Below are 17,825 nucleotides of genomic sequence, written 5' to 3' on the forward strand. Positions count from 1 at the left end.
GAATAGAGATCTTACATGCAGAAAATATAAGGAACGTTCTTGGAGAAGACATAAAGAACTTACTGGAATAATTTATATAGTTCCTAATTTGTGCGATGCACAAGAAAGTTTTACATAAATGTGATACATATTTATATATTATATTTAATAAAACATTTTTTCCATCATCAAAATGTAAAGAAAAAATAATTTCTAAAAACTTAAAGACATAATATTGAATTTTATATAACTTTTACTTATGAAAATTTTTATTTCATCAATTAATAAAGTTAGAAATTGGCAATTATTAACCGAAAAAAATCTTTTTTAAAATACAAACTTTCACTTATAAAAAAAAAACTAAAATTTCATTTTTATTCAATTCAGTATTTTGTTAATTTAGATTTTTTTTTTTTTTTTTTTTTTTTTTAAAATAAATATGAAAAGTTAATAAAAAGTATTGTTTCATGAAAAAAACAAAAACAAAAATAAAAATTATTTTCAAATCTTTAAAGAAAAAAAATACTAGAGATATTTATTAGAAACGGTAACACTACTCACTTTGTCGACGCTGCCACTTGCCATTCCCTCTACTCCACCACTGGCTACCAACACAATCTCTCCTTTGCCACGAACCATTCCCTCATCACCACCTCCAATCCACCACCACCATGTCTCGACCTCTACCACTGTCAACCACTCTTTCCATGATATCTCATACAAATTTGGAAAATATTAAAAATATTATAAATTTTATTACATAAAGCATATAAACTGATATGATAGTGAATGTGATTAGTAGATTTCAATTATCTAACAAATGAATATTTAAATTGTTTTTTGCGTAGTGGCACATCATTTTGTAAGCTCTATGTAGTAAAATTTGAGAAAATTTTAGTTAAATCACATTTTGCAAACTCACAAATCAACTCGTTCCAAAATTTCAAAGTATATTAGAAAAGTTAACCCCATAAATTTTAGTTAAATCACATGCCCCACTAATCAAGAGATTATGAACCATTTTGAAACATGTGACAAAAGCGTAGGAATAATTGTGTAATATAAGTTTGCTGTTAACTAGAATATTCCATTTTCTCGTGTATGTATTAAAATACATAGTATTTAAAAAAAAAAAATAGTGGGTTAATTCCACATTGGAAAATGAGTGTGAATTAAAGAGGTTTAAAACCTGTGCTATGTATCCAAGAGTTAAACCCTTTTGGATATACACTACTGTTAATTTTTTTAAGATCTTCTCATCTCTTCCAGTGTGTGTGTGTGTTAAAATACCTAGTATTGTACCCAAAAAAAAAAAAAGGAAAAGAAAAGAAAAAAGAATATCACTTTCTTGCAACAGCTAAATGCCAATTACTAAATGAAATTATGTAGCCTTGGAAGAAAGATATAACTCTCTTGTAACAACTTCAACACTTTGCCAAAAGCCTTAATATATTTAGAGCATGTTTAGTAGACTGTAATAGACAGTGTAATATAATAAATATTCCTATGACATAACTATTCGGTTGTTTGGTTATGTTTTTATTACAATGAATAGTTGTTCCTTATGAATAGATATTCTTCAAAATGAGAAATAACTATTTTTTATCAAAATACTGAATATCTATTCCTTATCAAAAGTACTGAATATCTATTCCTTTACCTTATGTAACAACTTTTTAAAATTTTTTCCTAAAAAACCATTAGTTGTCATATCTTCAAAATGAAAGAAAATAAATTTTTATTGTTGTTAATTATTAGCTCTATTTTGAATATCCTAAAATAAGTGTATTTTAGGAAATTTGACTTAAAAATGATTTAATTACACATTTTTTTTATACTCTACTAAATTGTGGATGCATATTCAGGATTCTATTCCTAAATGGTTATTAAACTAATGAATAGTAATACTTATTATATTCCAACTTAATGTTTTCCTTTTAATACTTATTTCTATTTCCATGTAGTAATCATTACAGTGTACCAAACGTACCTTATAAGATTTTACTTTTTTCATAATCACAAATCTTGTTTTTGACAAGTACTATCATCCAAATGCCAATTACTAAAAGAAACTAGGAAGAAAGATATAAAAGACATTCAATACCCAAGACAGCTAATTAAGAAATATTGTATGGGCACCAATGGACGATTAGTCGTTGGCAAACAATAAAAGCCAGCCATTAATACCAATGACTCTATATCCCATAAATGTAGATATTCATTCAGACAATGAATACAAGAGCTATAAAACCCACACAAACCAAAGGAATGAGGTAGACAATTCTCACCTCAAAAACTACTCCCAAGTTGAATTCTTTTGCGATATACTCCAATTGAATTTCATTCTAACTTAATCATCAGAGGCCCTTTGGCTTACACCATACTGGTGTATTTCTTTTTCTCTATTTCATATCTTATTGCAAGTTCGTCTCTAGACGAATCCAATGCCTTTGTCCATCTATATTAACAAGGAGTTCAATTAATGACTTTTTGCATCATCAATTATAAAGCCCGATAAGAACAACACCAAAAGCTATAAAGCCAAAGAAGAACAGCACCAAAAGGTTCATCTCTGGACGAAATGTCTTCGTCCATCTGAATTGACGAGGAGTTCAACTAACGATTTTTTGCATCATCATTGACTAATCCATGAAGTAATAAAGACGTTCTTTCCCTACAAAAGAAAAATCATCCCTTTCGACTGAGCACTGTTAATTCAAAATGAGATGATTTCATATTCTAATAAACCAAAAAACCACATAAATGCAACTTACATAAACAACCATGTCATTACTATACACACACGCACATCTGTCATAGTGTTTTAATGCGAGATCCCCGCACACATAGATTATAAGTTTAATTATAATTGTGTTTTTAATACTTTCAAAGGAACATGAACTATTTTGAAACATAGGATAGAAGTTAATTTTAAGCATAAAACTAGAATTACTTTCTCTTTTAACAACTTCAGTACTATCATTCAAAAGCCAATTACTAAAGGAAATTGGTGGCTGTGGAAGGAAGACACAACACTTTTTCAAGAGTATCAATATAAATATGAGATGTTACTTTTGTTATGAATCCAAATCTTGTTTGAAAACTGATAATTTGCATTCTAGAGCTTATGTAGAATAATGTGAGCACCATATTCTGGTTGAAGAATCATAGTTGGGAGCGGAGAATGAGCATAAGATGGGGACAGCTCAAAGGAGAAGCGTTGTAGAATCATTGATAGAGTCATTTTCGCTTCTATCATAGAAAAATGTTGTCCAATGCATATCCGAGGGCCCCATCCAAATGGGATAAATGAAAGTTGACCCCTTGTTGCTTTCAAACCACCTTCTGCAAACCTATCTGGATTGATATTCATTTGCATCATCACCCCAAAGTTCATGGTCATGATGGACAAGGATTGCCGGTGTGCAGACTTCAATTCCAGCTGGTAAAAACAAATTTCCCGAGTTTTGTTTCCACATGAACAGCACGAGAAAGATTAATTATTGGCGGATATAGTCTTAGAACCTCATACAAAATCATGGTCACCTGTGGCATGGCACGGCACATTGTGATATATATAGAGTAAAAATGCATTAGTGATATGCATACCATACTCAATTAATAAATCTTTGATAGAAGTAAATGCCCTTGAAAAAATGCTGACTTCAAAGAAGTTTAGAAAATAAAAACTTCAACCTTGTCAACCATAGAATGTGTTTGAATAACTCATTTCCATACGTTGTATAATAATTAGTAAGTTACCCGTGTGATACACCAATAATGTTGTAATATTTATATAAGATGATTTTGAAGAATGTTGTATATGTATTATAGCATAATTGTTATAAAACGTTATTAGTAATAAGTTCATCATAAAATGTAATAATTATAAATTACACACACATGTCTACTATAATTATTCAATTGAAGTAATGAGAAATATTAAAAAAAATAAATAAATAAATAAAACAACAACGACAACAACTATGGAGAAATATTATAGAATAAAAGTTGACGGAGAATGTATTTTTCTCTTTCTTCTTAATTCTAAAAACAAATATACATCTCAAACACCCACAGTCAATCACATTATTTATAAAACCCACAAATCAACAACATCTAACCTTAATATCAAAATCATAATTGCCATTGTCACTTAATATAAAATGCAAACCTCCCTTCCTTAGTTGTATTGAACTCATATGGGTTAGGATTAAATGAGACACAATATTAGAACTAGGTAGGTTTCATCAGAAGATTAAAGGTAATTAATGATATCAATTTTGATCAGTGTGTATTTGACATGAGGTGGCATGAAGGGCTATTGGTGTGTGTGTGTGTGTGTGTGTGTGTGTGTGTGTGTGTGTGTGTGTATAAAAGGGTAGAAGTGCAAGATGTGAAAATGGTGAATTAAAATGTAAAGAGTTTTATGTGTATATGTGAGGGATGAAAAGTTTTGAAACATTAAATCAAATGAAAATAAAAGTCAATATTTAATTTGTTATTATCTTTGATATAATACTTGAGAATATTTCAATCATCTTTGTATAGAATACGTCACTTGACAGAACTTCATCTCTGTATGCATATATTTTTATGATTGATTTTACCTACCTTTGTTTCCCTATACAAAACATGGAAAATACACAAGAAATACACAGGGATGACTATGATGTACTTAGATAGCATTAATATACCAATCTTACAGAGCCAATCAAGCTGGTCAAAATTGATTCAAAACCACAATTGTGGTGGTGCAATTTCCTCAATTAACTAAATAGGTTCAAATATAATAATCAAGATATATTCCTGTAAGAAAGAAATGATGTAGGGACCTGCATGGTGTAAATCCTTTAGGAAATAATCTATTTCTTCTAGAAAGAAATTCAAAGTAAATAAATCAAAAGTACTCAACTTTTAGGTGATTTAACCCATCAAATTCTGGTTTGTTTTTTCCAAAGACTTGTAGGACCTCTTCTCTTGCACGCGCTTGCCAACTTGGATACCTACCCAGAATTATCATCGTCCAAACAAGCAAAGCTGCAGTTGTCTCTTGTCCCGCAAAATAAAATGTCTTACATTCCTCAATTACATCTTGGAGATTCATTCCAACGTTCTTGTTGTTCCCATGTTCTTGAATTTCTTTAAGGTTGGACTCAAGAAGTATACCTAGTAAGTCATCAGCTCTAGCTTCACTCGCTTTTATTGCCTTCTCTCTTTTGTGGATAATGCCTTTAAATGAAGCTTGTATTACTTTGTCAATCTTTTTCATCGTCTTGTTTATTTTAGTTGGCAGAAACCTACACGTGAAGCATTAATGAGACAAGAATAAAGTGAATTACGCCCCTCACTAAAAAGAAGGGGGTTGTGGGGGAGTGCATTACATCAATAAGAATTGAATCTTCTCCTCAGGCTGTGGAGAAGAGCATGAATATATAATGATTTAACATATTTATTTCGGGTAGAAGAACCTTATTATATATATTATTAAATTATGGTAGCTTTTTTATTTAATTCTTTTGATAAATGAACACAAGATTACAAGAAAAATTTGATTATTTATTGTTAGCAGATATTGAAATGTTTTGGTTTACCTCCAACCCGGAATGTAAATAGACTGTACAGTTATCATTGCAAGCTCAGCTTGTTCTTTTTGGAGTTCAAAAATACTTCTCCCTTCTTCATAGCTACTCCCAAAGGCTGTTCGAGAAATCACATCACTTGTCAAAGTTTGGAGATAAGGCCATACATCTAACTCGATCCCTTTTTAGACAACAAACTTTCCCATTTGCAAATCATGTCATTGCAACACTGATAAAATGCAGTTGACATATTCTACAGCAAACAACATGAAAAAATTACGAGGATTGTACTTAGTAGGCACATCTAATTACAAAAACTACATGAAAAAAATACAGCAAGCATATAAAATATCCAGATATAAGAACATTTCAAGTATATTCTAGTAAAAGCTATAGCCAAATGTCAGTGTGAACTGTGGTTTGTACTTAGTAGCTAGGCACGTGTTTACACGCGCACACACATAATCTTGGTGTTATATGTAACTAATTGAAGCATGTAAATGCTATATTTGCACATATTTCTACTTTACGTTTGTTGGATCCACACCTGGAAAAAGATGTAATTAAATTCGAGAAAATGTTTTAATAAATTTTGAGAAAAGATAAATATTCATGACCTACAATATATTCACCACCATTTTAATCATTAGTTTCACTTCAAACACCATTGTGATTAAACGAACAGCAAACAAATGTTAAGAATAAAGTAACCTTCAACTTCTTGATTAATAATCTTTCTGTGCGTTGTCCATTTCTCACCCTCGTGCCATGAAAGTCCGTTTCCTAGCAACTTGATATATGGATTTGCAATTGGCTTTCGGAAGTCACATATCTTGGAGAAGATTTCTTTTAACTGGTCAGGGTTCATAATGTTCAGGGGTGTGGGGCCCATCCATGTAAAAGAATTTTTACCTGCACACATATATATATATATATATATATTGTTACTATAGGACAAGTTGAGAGAACATATATATGAACTATGGTTGTTGACATAAGCAAATAGATGAACTCATGAAGATATCAATTAACACAAACACATCACTGGAATTACATCAGTTCTTTAGGATTTCATAATTTGAAAGTGTAATTACATTAGTTTAAAATATTTAAGACTTTTAAGTATACTGTTTGTCTCTAAGGTTAAGCAGCAATTTTTACTTTCTGAAATTTAAAATGATTGTTTTTAGTCCGATAAATAATGTGACCAAACTAAAACATTGACACATCATCACTTCATTAGATATATTAAGGACTTAAAGAAATTAATTTAAGTTTGGGAGAACTAAAATCATTTGCTTTTGGTTTGTTAAGGACTAAAAACAATGATTGTTTCAAACTTTAGTGACTAAATTGTTCATAGCCTAAAGTTTAGAAATAAAAAAAACATTGTATTTTCCCATAAATATATAAATCTTAATACAAGGATAGTTAGAAAAGTTATCACTTGAACAGCATCAATAGTAAGAAGGAATGTGATTGATCATCATTTGCAGAAGAATGGTTTCTATCTAGAAAAGTCAAGTTGCCCTTGATATTCTCTGATTACCCCTAGGGAAGTAAAGTAGGTTTTACAATATTCTTGTATAGAGAATTAGAGATTCACAGGAAAAAGAGAAAATAGTAGAAAAGAATACCAGGAAAAAAAAAAAAATCCATTATTTCGTAGTGGTGTTGCCGTGATAGGAATAGGATGGCATCAAGCCACTTGAATTATTCGAATTTATCCATCAAACGCATTCTTCATGACAAACCTCATCTAAAGATGGGTTCATTAAGGCCCACCAAATATGGACGCTAGTCAATAGGATTAAAAACCATCATTTAGTTTCTAAAAAAAAAAAAAAAAAAAATTATTTACTGGTTGCAAAAAAAAANTTTTTTTTTTTTTTTTTTTTTTTTTTTTTATTTTAAAATACAAGATTGAAATTCTACTCTAGTTAAATCTATGTATATATGTGTGTGAAATTTCCTCTTAGAGAATTGAACCTCGGCCTTTGCCCCCCACACCCACAAACACTTATTACTCGTAGAGTGACTATCGCGCTAAGAGTGTACAATGGTGGGTTATTTTTAATATAATGAAGGTCACTTCAATAATTAAATATATATTAATCGTTTATTAAATAATATGTTACTTTTCGTTTCTATTTATTTCAATAGTAAAGTGTGTCAGATAAGAAATCAAATACTAGAAAGAAGCAATGGCGGGAATGAAGTGTGGGACTCATTTTGAAAGGCGTGGGAGAATGGTTGAAATCAAATTAATTATAATGTTTCTTCTAAAAAAAATTAATCATAATTATATTGTTTGTTCATTAACATATACAAATGACAAATTGATAACCTAGTGGGGTTTCTCAAAAAGAGAAGAAGAAGAAGATAACCCAGCAGGGTGTAAGGCTGTAAGCTAATTCTGTGATAGAACACGAGATGAGCCTTCCACTCTATCTCTGCACCTTAATGGTCCATTTAGATTGAGGAGGGAGGTTGGAGAAGTAGAGCAAAGTTGGCTGAAAATATACTAATTTTAAGTCAATTCTACTTTATTATATTCTACTATTCTCAATTCAAACGGACCAAACTATTTTTAATTATAAAAATAGGAAAAAATATAAATTTAAATGTCCCATGCATGTAGTTCAATAGCGCCATTTCCATTTGAGTCCTCTTCAGGTGATTCTTGGAAAGTGATTTGTGTGTTCTATGAAGATTGGAATTGAAGAAGGAAGGAGACTGGTGCTTGAGAGGTATTCTTATATTTTTTCCATTAATTGTGAACTTCTCCCAAAAGGCCACAATTACCGCGAGCAAATGTATTAATGATGAAGAACACATTTTTGCTATTCTACTAATACTTGTATACTTGTACTTGCTCTGCTATTTTGCCTATGTTTTGGACTTTTGGATATAAACTTAGATTGGTCAGTTTGTCTAGTAATATTTCACTCTAAGCTAAAGTGTTTTTAACACAAATTTGATGGTTTCTACTGTATGGTTGATTTTTTCTTTTTTCTTTTTTTTTTTTTTTTTTTTTTTTTCCACTTGGTGCTTGCGTGTTTTTTATTTTTGGGTAAATTACAAATTATACCCTTAAAGTTTTGAGGTGATTGGATTTTACACTCTAAAATTTCAAAATTTGAATTTTACCCCCTAACATTTGGGAGTATTTGGATTTTATATTGACGTTTTAGAATTTGGATTAGCTCCTATATTTTAGGGGTGTTTGGATTTTACACCCTAAACTTTCATAATTTTAAGGTGTAAAATTCAGACATTCACAAACGTTAGGGGGTAAAATCCAAATTTTGAAATCTCAGAGTGTAAAATCCAATTACCCCCAAACTTTAGGGTGCAATTTGCTATTTACCGTTTTATTTTTTTTTTATTGTTCAAGCTTATTTAATCCCTTTAAAACATCGAAGGAAAATGTTTTTTTTTTTTTTATTATTTTAAAGAAAAGAACATCAAAGTAAATTGGCAAAGCAAAATAGCTTGTATTAATAGTTGCCATCATCAAGAATCGCAAAGGGCCGGGTTCAAGTCTCCAGAAGAGAGCTTCATAGACATATACATTTAGATTAAGTTAGAGTAGAAATTCTATCTTCTATCAAAAAAAAAAAGAAAAAAATAGTTGCCATAATCTTATATTAATAAATATTATAATAAAAACCTATTAATTATTATGAATTACGATCAGTATCTATTAATAGTAATTATTAAAATAAATATCTATAAAAACACAATTATAATGAATAATCATTAAATAACTATGAAGTATCAAATGTCATGTTTAATATATCATATATACAAATATAATCAAAATAAATTGTATTAATAACTATCATAATTATCAAATAATGTCTATTAATCAATATCCAATGAACTTGGAATTTTGTAGTAGATCAATCAAAGTGAAAATTTAGAGATATGAGAATGAAATTTATGACACTAAAAGAGATGAATGAAAGAAAAACTATAAAATTAAAAAAAAAAAAAAAAAGAAAAAAGAAAAAAAGAGAGCCTTGTGATGAGGCTAGTAGTAATAAATTCCATAATCTTATATTAATAAGTATTATAATAAATTCCTATTAATTATGATGAATTATGATAAATATCTATTAATAGTAATTATTAAAATAAATATCTATAAAAACGCAATTATAATAAATACTCAGTAAAAACTATGAATTATCGAATTTCATGTTTAATATTTCATATACAAATATAATTAAAATAAATTTGTATTAATAATTATCAAATAAAGTTTATAATAAATATACAATAAATTTGGAATTTTGTAGTAGATCAATCAAATTGAAAATTTAGAGGTAGAGAGAGATTTTCTCAAAAAACAACTATAAAAGGCACCCCTCTAATTCATTTTATTCACGCTCACTCTATTATCTCAAAACATGGAAATATCATTGCTTAGAATTGCAGTTTCCTTAGTTTCAATTGTGGTACTAATAACATGGGCATGGAGAGTGGTGAATTGGGTGTGGCTAAGGCCGAAGAAGCTGGAGAGGTGCTTGAGAGAGCAGGTCTGAGCGGCAACTCCTACCGGCTTTTGTTTGGAGACTTGAAGGAGTGGTCCAAGATGAGTAGTCAAGCCAAGTCTAAACCCACCAACTTCATCCATGACATTGCACCACGTGTCTTACCCTTGATCCATCAAGTTGTGACTAATTATGGTATGTTTACATGGATCTGCCTGATGAAATTTTATTTGTTTATTTTTATTTTCATATAAACACGGCCCATGAATCTTTTTTTTTTTTTTAAGAAGAAAACTTAAATGCAGTTTTTTAAGTGCAATATATTAATTAAATTTATTAATTAAATTTAAATTTTGTCTTCATTAGCCAGTACAGCATAAGTAGAATATCTTTCCCAACAAGAGTTATCGCAATCCAACTAGTTGTTTAAAACTACTTGAAAACTTAGGAGCCCGTTTGGTAATATTATTTTAGTAAAATTGTTTATATTTTAAAAAAATATTGTGGGTGAAAAAGTATGTAAAAATACGTGTAATATTGTTTAAAAACTAAAAATTATTATTTAAGTGCATGTACCAAACACCCCTTAATATAGTATAGTACTTAAATTTTGTCTTTTTTTTTTTTTTTTTTTTTTTTTTTGCAACCAGTAAATAATGGAAAAAAAAAAAAAAAAAAAAAAAAACCCCTAAATTATCAATAGTAAAATACCATGAAAACATTTGAAATGAACAAAATTTTCATGAAACTTCTAAAATGAACAAAAATATCCCTAAAATCACCAGAATGATCAATCTTCGTCCACAAACACAAAATTGACTAAAACACCCCAAAATCTCAAAAATAAGCACTAACCTAAAAAAATAATTAAGATACCACTAAAACGTACCAAATAACCAAAATTACTTGGGATGTCAAATGGCCGAAGCACCCTTCCAACGTCTAAATTTACCAAAGCACCCTTTAACCCTTCAAAACATCCAAAATGACCAACACAGTCATAGAAGATAGAACCTCCAAAATTACTAAAAACTCCCTTAGAACATGCAAGAAATTTTAAATTATATCTAGAGCATCTAAAATGACAAAAATACATATGAAATATCAAAAAATAACCAAATTACTCTCAAAATGTGTAAAATGAGTAAGATGCCTTTAAATTGTAAAAAATGAATAAAATACCCATAATATTTTTTTTAAATGACCAAAATTCTCTGGAAACCTTCAAAAAAAAAAATTTGATTAAACTACCTTAAAATTTCAAAATTGATCATTTTACACTTGAAACCGTCAAAGTAATAAAATAACCCAAAACCTTGAAAATTGACCAATATATTTCTAAAATGTCCAAAATGAACATAATACCTCCAATATGATGTTTTGGTGACTTGTTATTACAAGTTGATTTCTAGAGAAACCATACCAAAAAAAAGTGTTTAAAGCCAACGTTCCTAATTGTTACAGTGTCTTCAAATGTTCTTTAGGAAAAAAAATAAAACAATTGATCTTCAAAACTGTACTCAAAGGTCAAAGCACCGGTCCTTTTCACCAGACAGTTTATTCTCTTTTTTTTAAGGAAAACTTGTGACGGTCTAAATCGCACCAATTGACATTTATTGGCAAGGTTTTTTATAGTTCAGTTAATGTAATTTTTTATATTTTAATTTTTTATATTGCAATTAAAATAAAAAAATTACAAACTTGGTAGCATGTCACCTTTTCATAATCTTTTCCTCAGCTGCTTAATTTTTTTTTAAAGACATACATACAAAAAGAAAAAGGAAAAAAGCTCCATTACACGGCTAGATATATTTAAAATTAATCATGCTTATAACATTGCACCTCCTTTAAAATATATACAATGTGTTATCTCACCCTTTGTTTCCTCCTCCTTTTTTTTTTTTTTTAAGAGTCATCACACATAAAATGCCAAATCAATATCTTAACATCTTTAACTATAGAGTAGGGGGGGTAATAATAATAATGATGATTGTGCTATAGGAAAAGGCAAAAACCCAAGATTCTGCCACATCAATATCTTTCCCTTTTTTTTTCCTTACTACAAGAAATTAAAGAGTTTTATTGGATCGAAATTTTTTGTTACAATGAACTTCAATTTGTTGTAATAAACCTCTGTTAGGTTCTAAGACTTTAGGAACTAATGTATTAGAACTTCAATTTGTATTATGTTGGCAAACCGTGATCAAAACATAGAGTATATGTTTAGGCTTGCTCAAAGTATGTTTATTTGTAAAATTGGAATCGAGTGATTGTAGAAATTATTGGACTTAATCTGTAAGGCTTGATTGATCAAAAATTAGAAAAAAAAAAAAAAAAAAAAAAAAAAAAAAAAAAAAAAAAAAAAAAAAAAAAAACAACAACAACAACTATGGAGAAATATTATAGAATAAAAGTTGACAGAGAATGTATTTTTCTCTTTCTTCTTAATTCTAAAAACAAATATACATCTCAAACACCCACAGTCAATCACATTATTTATAAAACCCACAAATCAACAACATCTAACCTTAACATCAAAATCATAATTGTCATTGTCACTCAATATAAAATGCAAACCTCCCTTCCTTAGTTGTATCAAACTCACATGGGTTAGGATTAGATGAGACACAATATTAGAACTAGGTAGGTTTCATCAGAAGATTAAAGGTAAATGATATCAATTTTGATCAGTGTGTATTTGACATGAGGTGACATGAAGGGATATCGGTGTGTGTGTGTGTGTGTGTGTAAGGGTAGAAGTGCAAGATGTGAAAATGGTGAATTAAAATGCAAAGAGTTTTGTGTGTATGTGTGAGGGATGAAAAGTTTTGAAACATTGAATCAAATGAAAATAAAAGTCAATATTTAATTTGTTATTATCTTTGATATGACACTTGAGAATATTTCAATCATCTTTGTATAAAATATGTCACTTGGCAGAACTTCATCTTTGTATGTATATATTTTTATGATTGATTTTACCTACCTTTGTTTCCCTATACAAAACATGGAAAATACACAAGAAATACACAGGGATGACTATGATGTACTTAGATAGCATTAATATACCAATCTTACAGAGCCAATCAAGCTGTGCAATTTCCTCAATTAACTAAATGGGTTCAAATATAATAATCAAGATATATTCCTGTAAGGAAGAAATGATGTAGGGACCTGCATGGTGTAAATCCTTTAGGAAATAATCTATTTCTTCTAGAAAGAAATTCAAAGTAAATAAATCAAAAGTACTCACAACTTTTAGGTGATTTAACCCATCAAATTCTGGTTTGTTTTTTCCAAAGACTTGTAGGACCTCTTCTCTTGCACGCGCTTGCCAACTTGGATACCTACCCAGAATTATCATCGTCCAAACAAGCAAAGCTGCAGTTGTCTCTTGTCCCGCAAAATAAAATGTCTTACATTCCTCAATTACATCTTGGAGATTCATTCCAACGTTCTTGTTGTTCCCATGTTCTTGAATTTCTTTAAGGTTGGACTCAAGAAGTATACCTAGTAAGTCATCAGCTCTAGCTTCACTTGCTTTTATTGCCTTCTCTCTTTTGTTGATAATGCCCTTAAGTGAAGCTTGTATTTCTTTGTCAATTTTTTTCATCCTCTTGTTTATTTTAGTTGGCAGAAACCTACATGTGAAGCATTAATGAGACAAGAATAAAGTGAATTACACCCCTCACTAAAAAAAGGGAGTTGGGGGGGGGGGAGTGAATTACATCAATAAGAATTGAATCTTCTCCTCAGGCCGTGGAGAAGAGCATGAATATATAATGATTTAACATATTTATTTCGGGTAGAAGAACCTTATTATATATATATATATATTATTAAATTATAGTAGCTTTTTTATTTGATTCTTTTGATAAATGAACACAAGTCTATAAGAAAAATGTGATTATTTATTGTTAGCAGATATTGAAATGTTTTGGTTTACCTCCAACCCGGAATGTAAATAGACTGTACAGTTATCATTGCAAGCTCAGCTTGTTCTTTTTGGAGTTCAAACATACTTCTCCCTTCTTCATAGCTACTCCCAAAGGCTGTTCGAGAAATCACATCACTTGTCAAAGTTTGGAGATAAGGCCATACATCTAACTCAATTGATCCCTCTTTAGACACCAAACTTTCCCATTTGCAAATCATGTCATTGCAACACTGATAACATGCAGCTGACATATTCTACAGCAAACAACATGAAAAAATTAGGATTGTACTCGGTAGGCACATCTAATTACAAAAACTACATGAAAAAAATACAGCAAGCATATAAAATATCCAGATATAAGAACATTTCAAGTATATTCTAGTAAAAGCTATAGCCAAATGTCAGTGTGAACTGTGGTTTGTACTTACTAGGCACATGTTCACACGCGCACACACATAATCTTGGTGTTATATGTAACTAATTGAAGCATATTAATGCTATATTTGCACATATTTCTACTTTACGTTTGTTGGATCCACACCTGGAAAAAGATGTAATTAAATTCGAGAAAATGTTTTAATAAATTTTGAGAAAAGATAAATATTCATGACCTACAATATATTCACCACCATTTTAATAATTAGTTTCATCTTCAAACACCATTGTGATTAAAAGAACAGCAAACAAATGTTAAGAATTAAGTAACCTTTAACTTCTCATGATGGAATGCTTGATTAATAATCTTTCTGTGTGTTGTCCATTTCTCACCCTCGTGCCATGAAAGTCCGTTTCCTAGCAACTTGATGTATGGATTTGCGATTGGCTTTCGGAAGTCACATATCTTGGAGAAGATATCTTTTAACTGTTCAGGGTTCATAATGTTCACTAGGGGTTTGGGGCCCATCCATGTAAAAGAATTTTTGCCTGCATATATATACATACACATACATTATTACTATAGGACAAGTTGAGATAACATATGAACTATGGTTGTTGACATAAGCAAATAGATAAACTCATGAAGATATCAATTAACACAAAGTCACAAACACATCACTGGAATTACATCAGTTCTTTGGGATTTCATAATTTGTAAGTGTAATTACATTAGTTTAAAATATTTAAGACTTTTACGTATACTGTTTGTCTCTAAGGTTAAGCAGCAATTTTTAGTTTCTGAAATTTAAAGAGATTGTTTTTAGTCCGATAGATAATGTGACCAAACTAAAAAATTGACACATCATCAGTTCATTAGATATATTAAGGACTAAAAGAAATTAATTTAAGTTTGGGAGAACTAAAATCATTTGCTTTTGGTTTGTTAGGGACTAAAAACGACGACTGTATCAAACTTTAGTGACTAAATTGTTCATAGCCTAAAGTTTAGAAACAAAAACATTGTATTTTCCCATAAATATATAAATCTTAATACAAGGATAGTTAGAAAAGTTATCACTTGGACAGTATCAATAGTAAGGAGGAATGTGATTGATCATCATCTGAAGAAAGAATGGTTTCTATCTAGAAAACGTCAAGTTGCACTTGATATTCTCTGATTACCCCTAGGGAAGTAAAGTAGGTATTACAATATTCTTGTATAGAGAATTAGAGATTCACGGGAAAAAGAGAAAATAGTAGAAAAGAATACCAGGAAAAAAAAGAAAACCATTATTTCGTAGTGGTGTTGCCGTGATAGGAATAGGATGGCATCAAGCCACTCGAATTATTCGAATTTATCCATCAAACGCATAATTCATGATAAACCTCATCTAATGATGGGTTCATTAAGGCCCACCAAATATGGACGCTAGTCAATAGGATTAAAAACCATCATTTAGTTTCTAAAAAAAAAAAAAAAAAAACCATTATTTACTGGTTGAAAAAAAAAAATTGAAGAAGAAGAAGACAAAATTTAAGTACTATACCATATTAGACGGTGTTTGGTACATGCATTTAAATAATAGTTTTCAGTTTTTAAACAACATTATACGTATTTTTATATATTTTTTTACCTACACGTATTTTTAAAAAATTACAAATAACGTTACTAGAACAAAATTACCAAACAGGCCCCAAGTAGATTTAAACAAATAGCTGTATTGCATTAACTCTTGTTGGGAAAGATATTCTACTTATGCTGTACTGGCTAATGAAGACAAATATTTAAATTTAATTAGTAAATTTAATATATTGCACTTAAAAAACTGTATCTAAGTTTTCTCCCGGAAAAAAAAAAAAAAGATTCATGGGCCGTGTTTATATGAAAATAAAAATAAACAAATAAAATTTCATCAGGCAGATCCATGTAAACATACCATAATTAGTCACAACTTGATGGATCAAGGGTAAGACACGTGGTGCAATGTCATGGATGAAGTTGGTGGGTTTAGACTTGGCTTGACTACTCATCTTGGACCACTCCTTCAAGTCTCCAAACAAAAGCCGGTAGGAGTTGCCGCTCAGACCTGCTCTCTCAAGCACCTCTCCAGCTTCTTCGGCCTTAGCCACACCCAATTCACCACTCTCCATGCCCATGTTATTAGTACCACAATTGAAACTAAGGAAACTGCAATTCTAAGCAATGATATTTCCATGTTTTGAGATAATAGAGTGAGCGTGAATAAAATGAATTAGAGGGGGTGCCTTTTATAGTTGTTTTTGAGAAAATCTCTCTCTACCTCTAAATTTTCAATTTGATTGATCTACTACAAAATTCCAAATTTATTGTATATTTATTAATAAACTTTATTTGATAATTATTAATACAAATTTATTTTAATTATATTTGTATATGAAATATTAAACATGAAATTCGATAATTCATAGTTTTTACTGAGTATTTATTATAATTGCGTTTTTATAGATATTTATTTTAATAATTACTATTAATAGATATTTATCATAATTCATCATAATTAATAGGAATTTATTATAATACTTATTAATATAAGATTATGGAATTTATTACTACTAGCCTCATCACAAGGCTCTCTTTTTTTCTTTTTTCTTTTTTTTTTTTTTTTTAATTTTATAGTTTTTCTTTCATTCATCTCTTTTAGTGTCATAAATTTCATTCTCATATCTCTAAATTTTCACTTTGATTGATCTACTACAAAATTCCAAGTTCATTGGATATTGATTAATAGACATTATTTGATAATTATGATAGTTATTAATACAATTTATTTTGATTATATTTGTATATATGATATATTAAACATGACATTTGATACTTCATAGTTATTTAATGATTATTCATTATAATTGTGTTTTTATAGATATTTATTTTAATAATTACTATTAATAGATACTGATCGTAATTCATAATAATTAATAGGTTTTTATTATAATATTTATTAATATAAGATTATGGCAACTATTTTTTTCTTTTTTTTTTGATAGAAGATAGAATTTCTACTCTAACTTAATCTAAATGTATATGTCTATGAAGCTCTCTTCTGGAGACTTGAACCCCGGCCCTTTGCGATTCTTGATGATGGCAACTATTAATACAAGCTATTTTGCTTTGCCAATTTACTTTGATGTTCTTTTCTTTAAAAATAAAAAAAAAAAAAACATTTTCCTTCGATGTTTTAAAGGGATTAAATAAGCTTGAACAATAAAAAAAAAATAAAACGGTAAATAGCAAATTGCACCCCTAAAGTTTGGGGGTAATTGGATTTTACACTCTGAGATTTCAAAATTTGGATTTTACCCCCTAACGTTTGTGAATGTCTGAATTTTACACCTTAAAATTATGAAAGTTTAGGGTGTAAAATCCAAACACCCTAAAATATAGAGCTAAATCCAAATTCTAAAACGTCAAAA

General features: G+C 29.5%; 1 protein-coding gene across 1 annotated transcript; it reads right to left on the reverse strand.

Annotated features, from left to right (window-relative positions):
* Nucleotides 1-3,097: 3,097 nt before the first annotated feature.
* LOC112016067 (cytochrome P450 CYP72A219-like) lies at nucleotides 3,098-16,601 on the reverse strand. The gene is given in 8 exon segments (XM_065759674.1): nucleotides 3,098-3,340; nucleotides 3,342-3,440; nucleotides 3,442-3,525; nucleotides 13,314-13,701; nucleotides 14,007-14,251; nucleotides 14,704-14,921; nucleotides 16,313-16,465; nucleotides 16,468-16,601. Coding segments are annotated over 8 exon segments (1,554 nt in total). The 5' UTR covers nucleotides 16,592-16,601.
* Nucleotides 16,602-17,825: the final 1,224 nt, after the last annotated feature.

The sequence above is a fragment of the Quercus suber genome, unplaced genomic scaffold (assembly GCF_002906115.3).
Source record: "Quercus suber isolate HL8 unplaced genomic scaffold, Cork oak 2.0 scaffold_337, whole genome shotgun sequence".
In the NCBI taxonomy this organism is placed as follows: Eukaryota; Viridiplantae; Streptophyta; class Magnoliopsida; order Fagales; family Fagaceae; genus Quercus; species Quercus suber.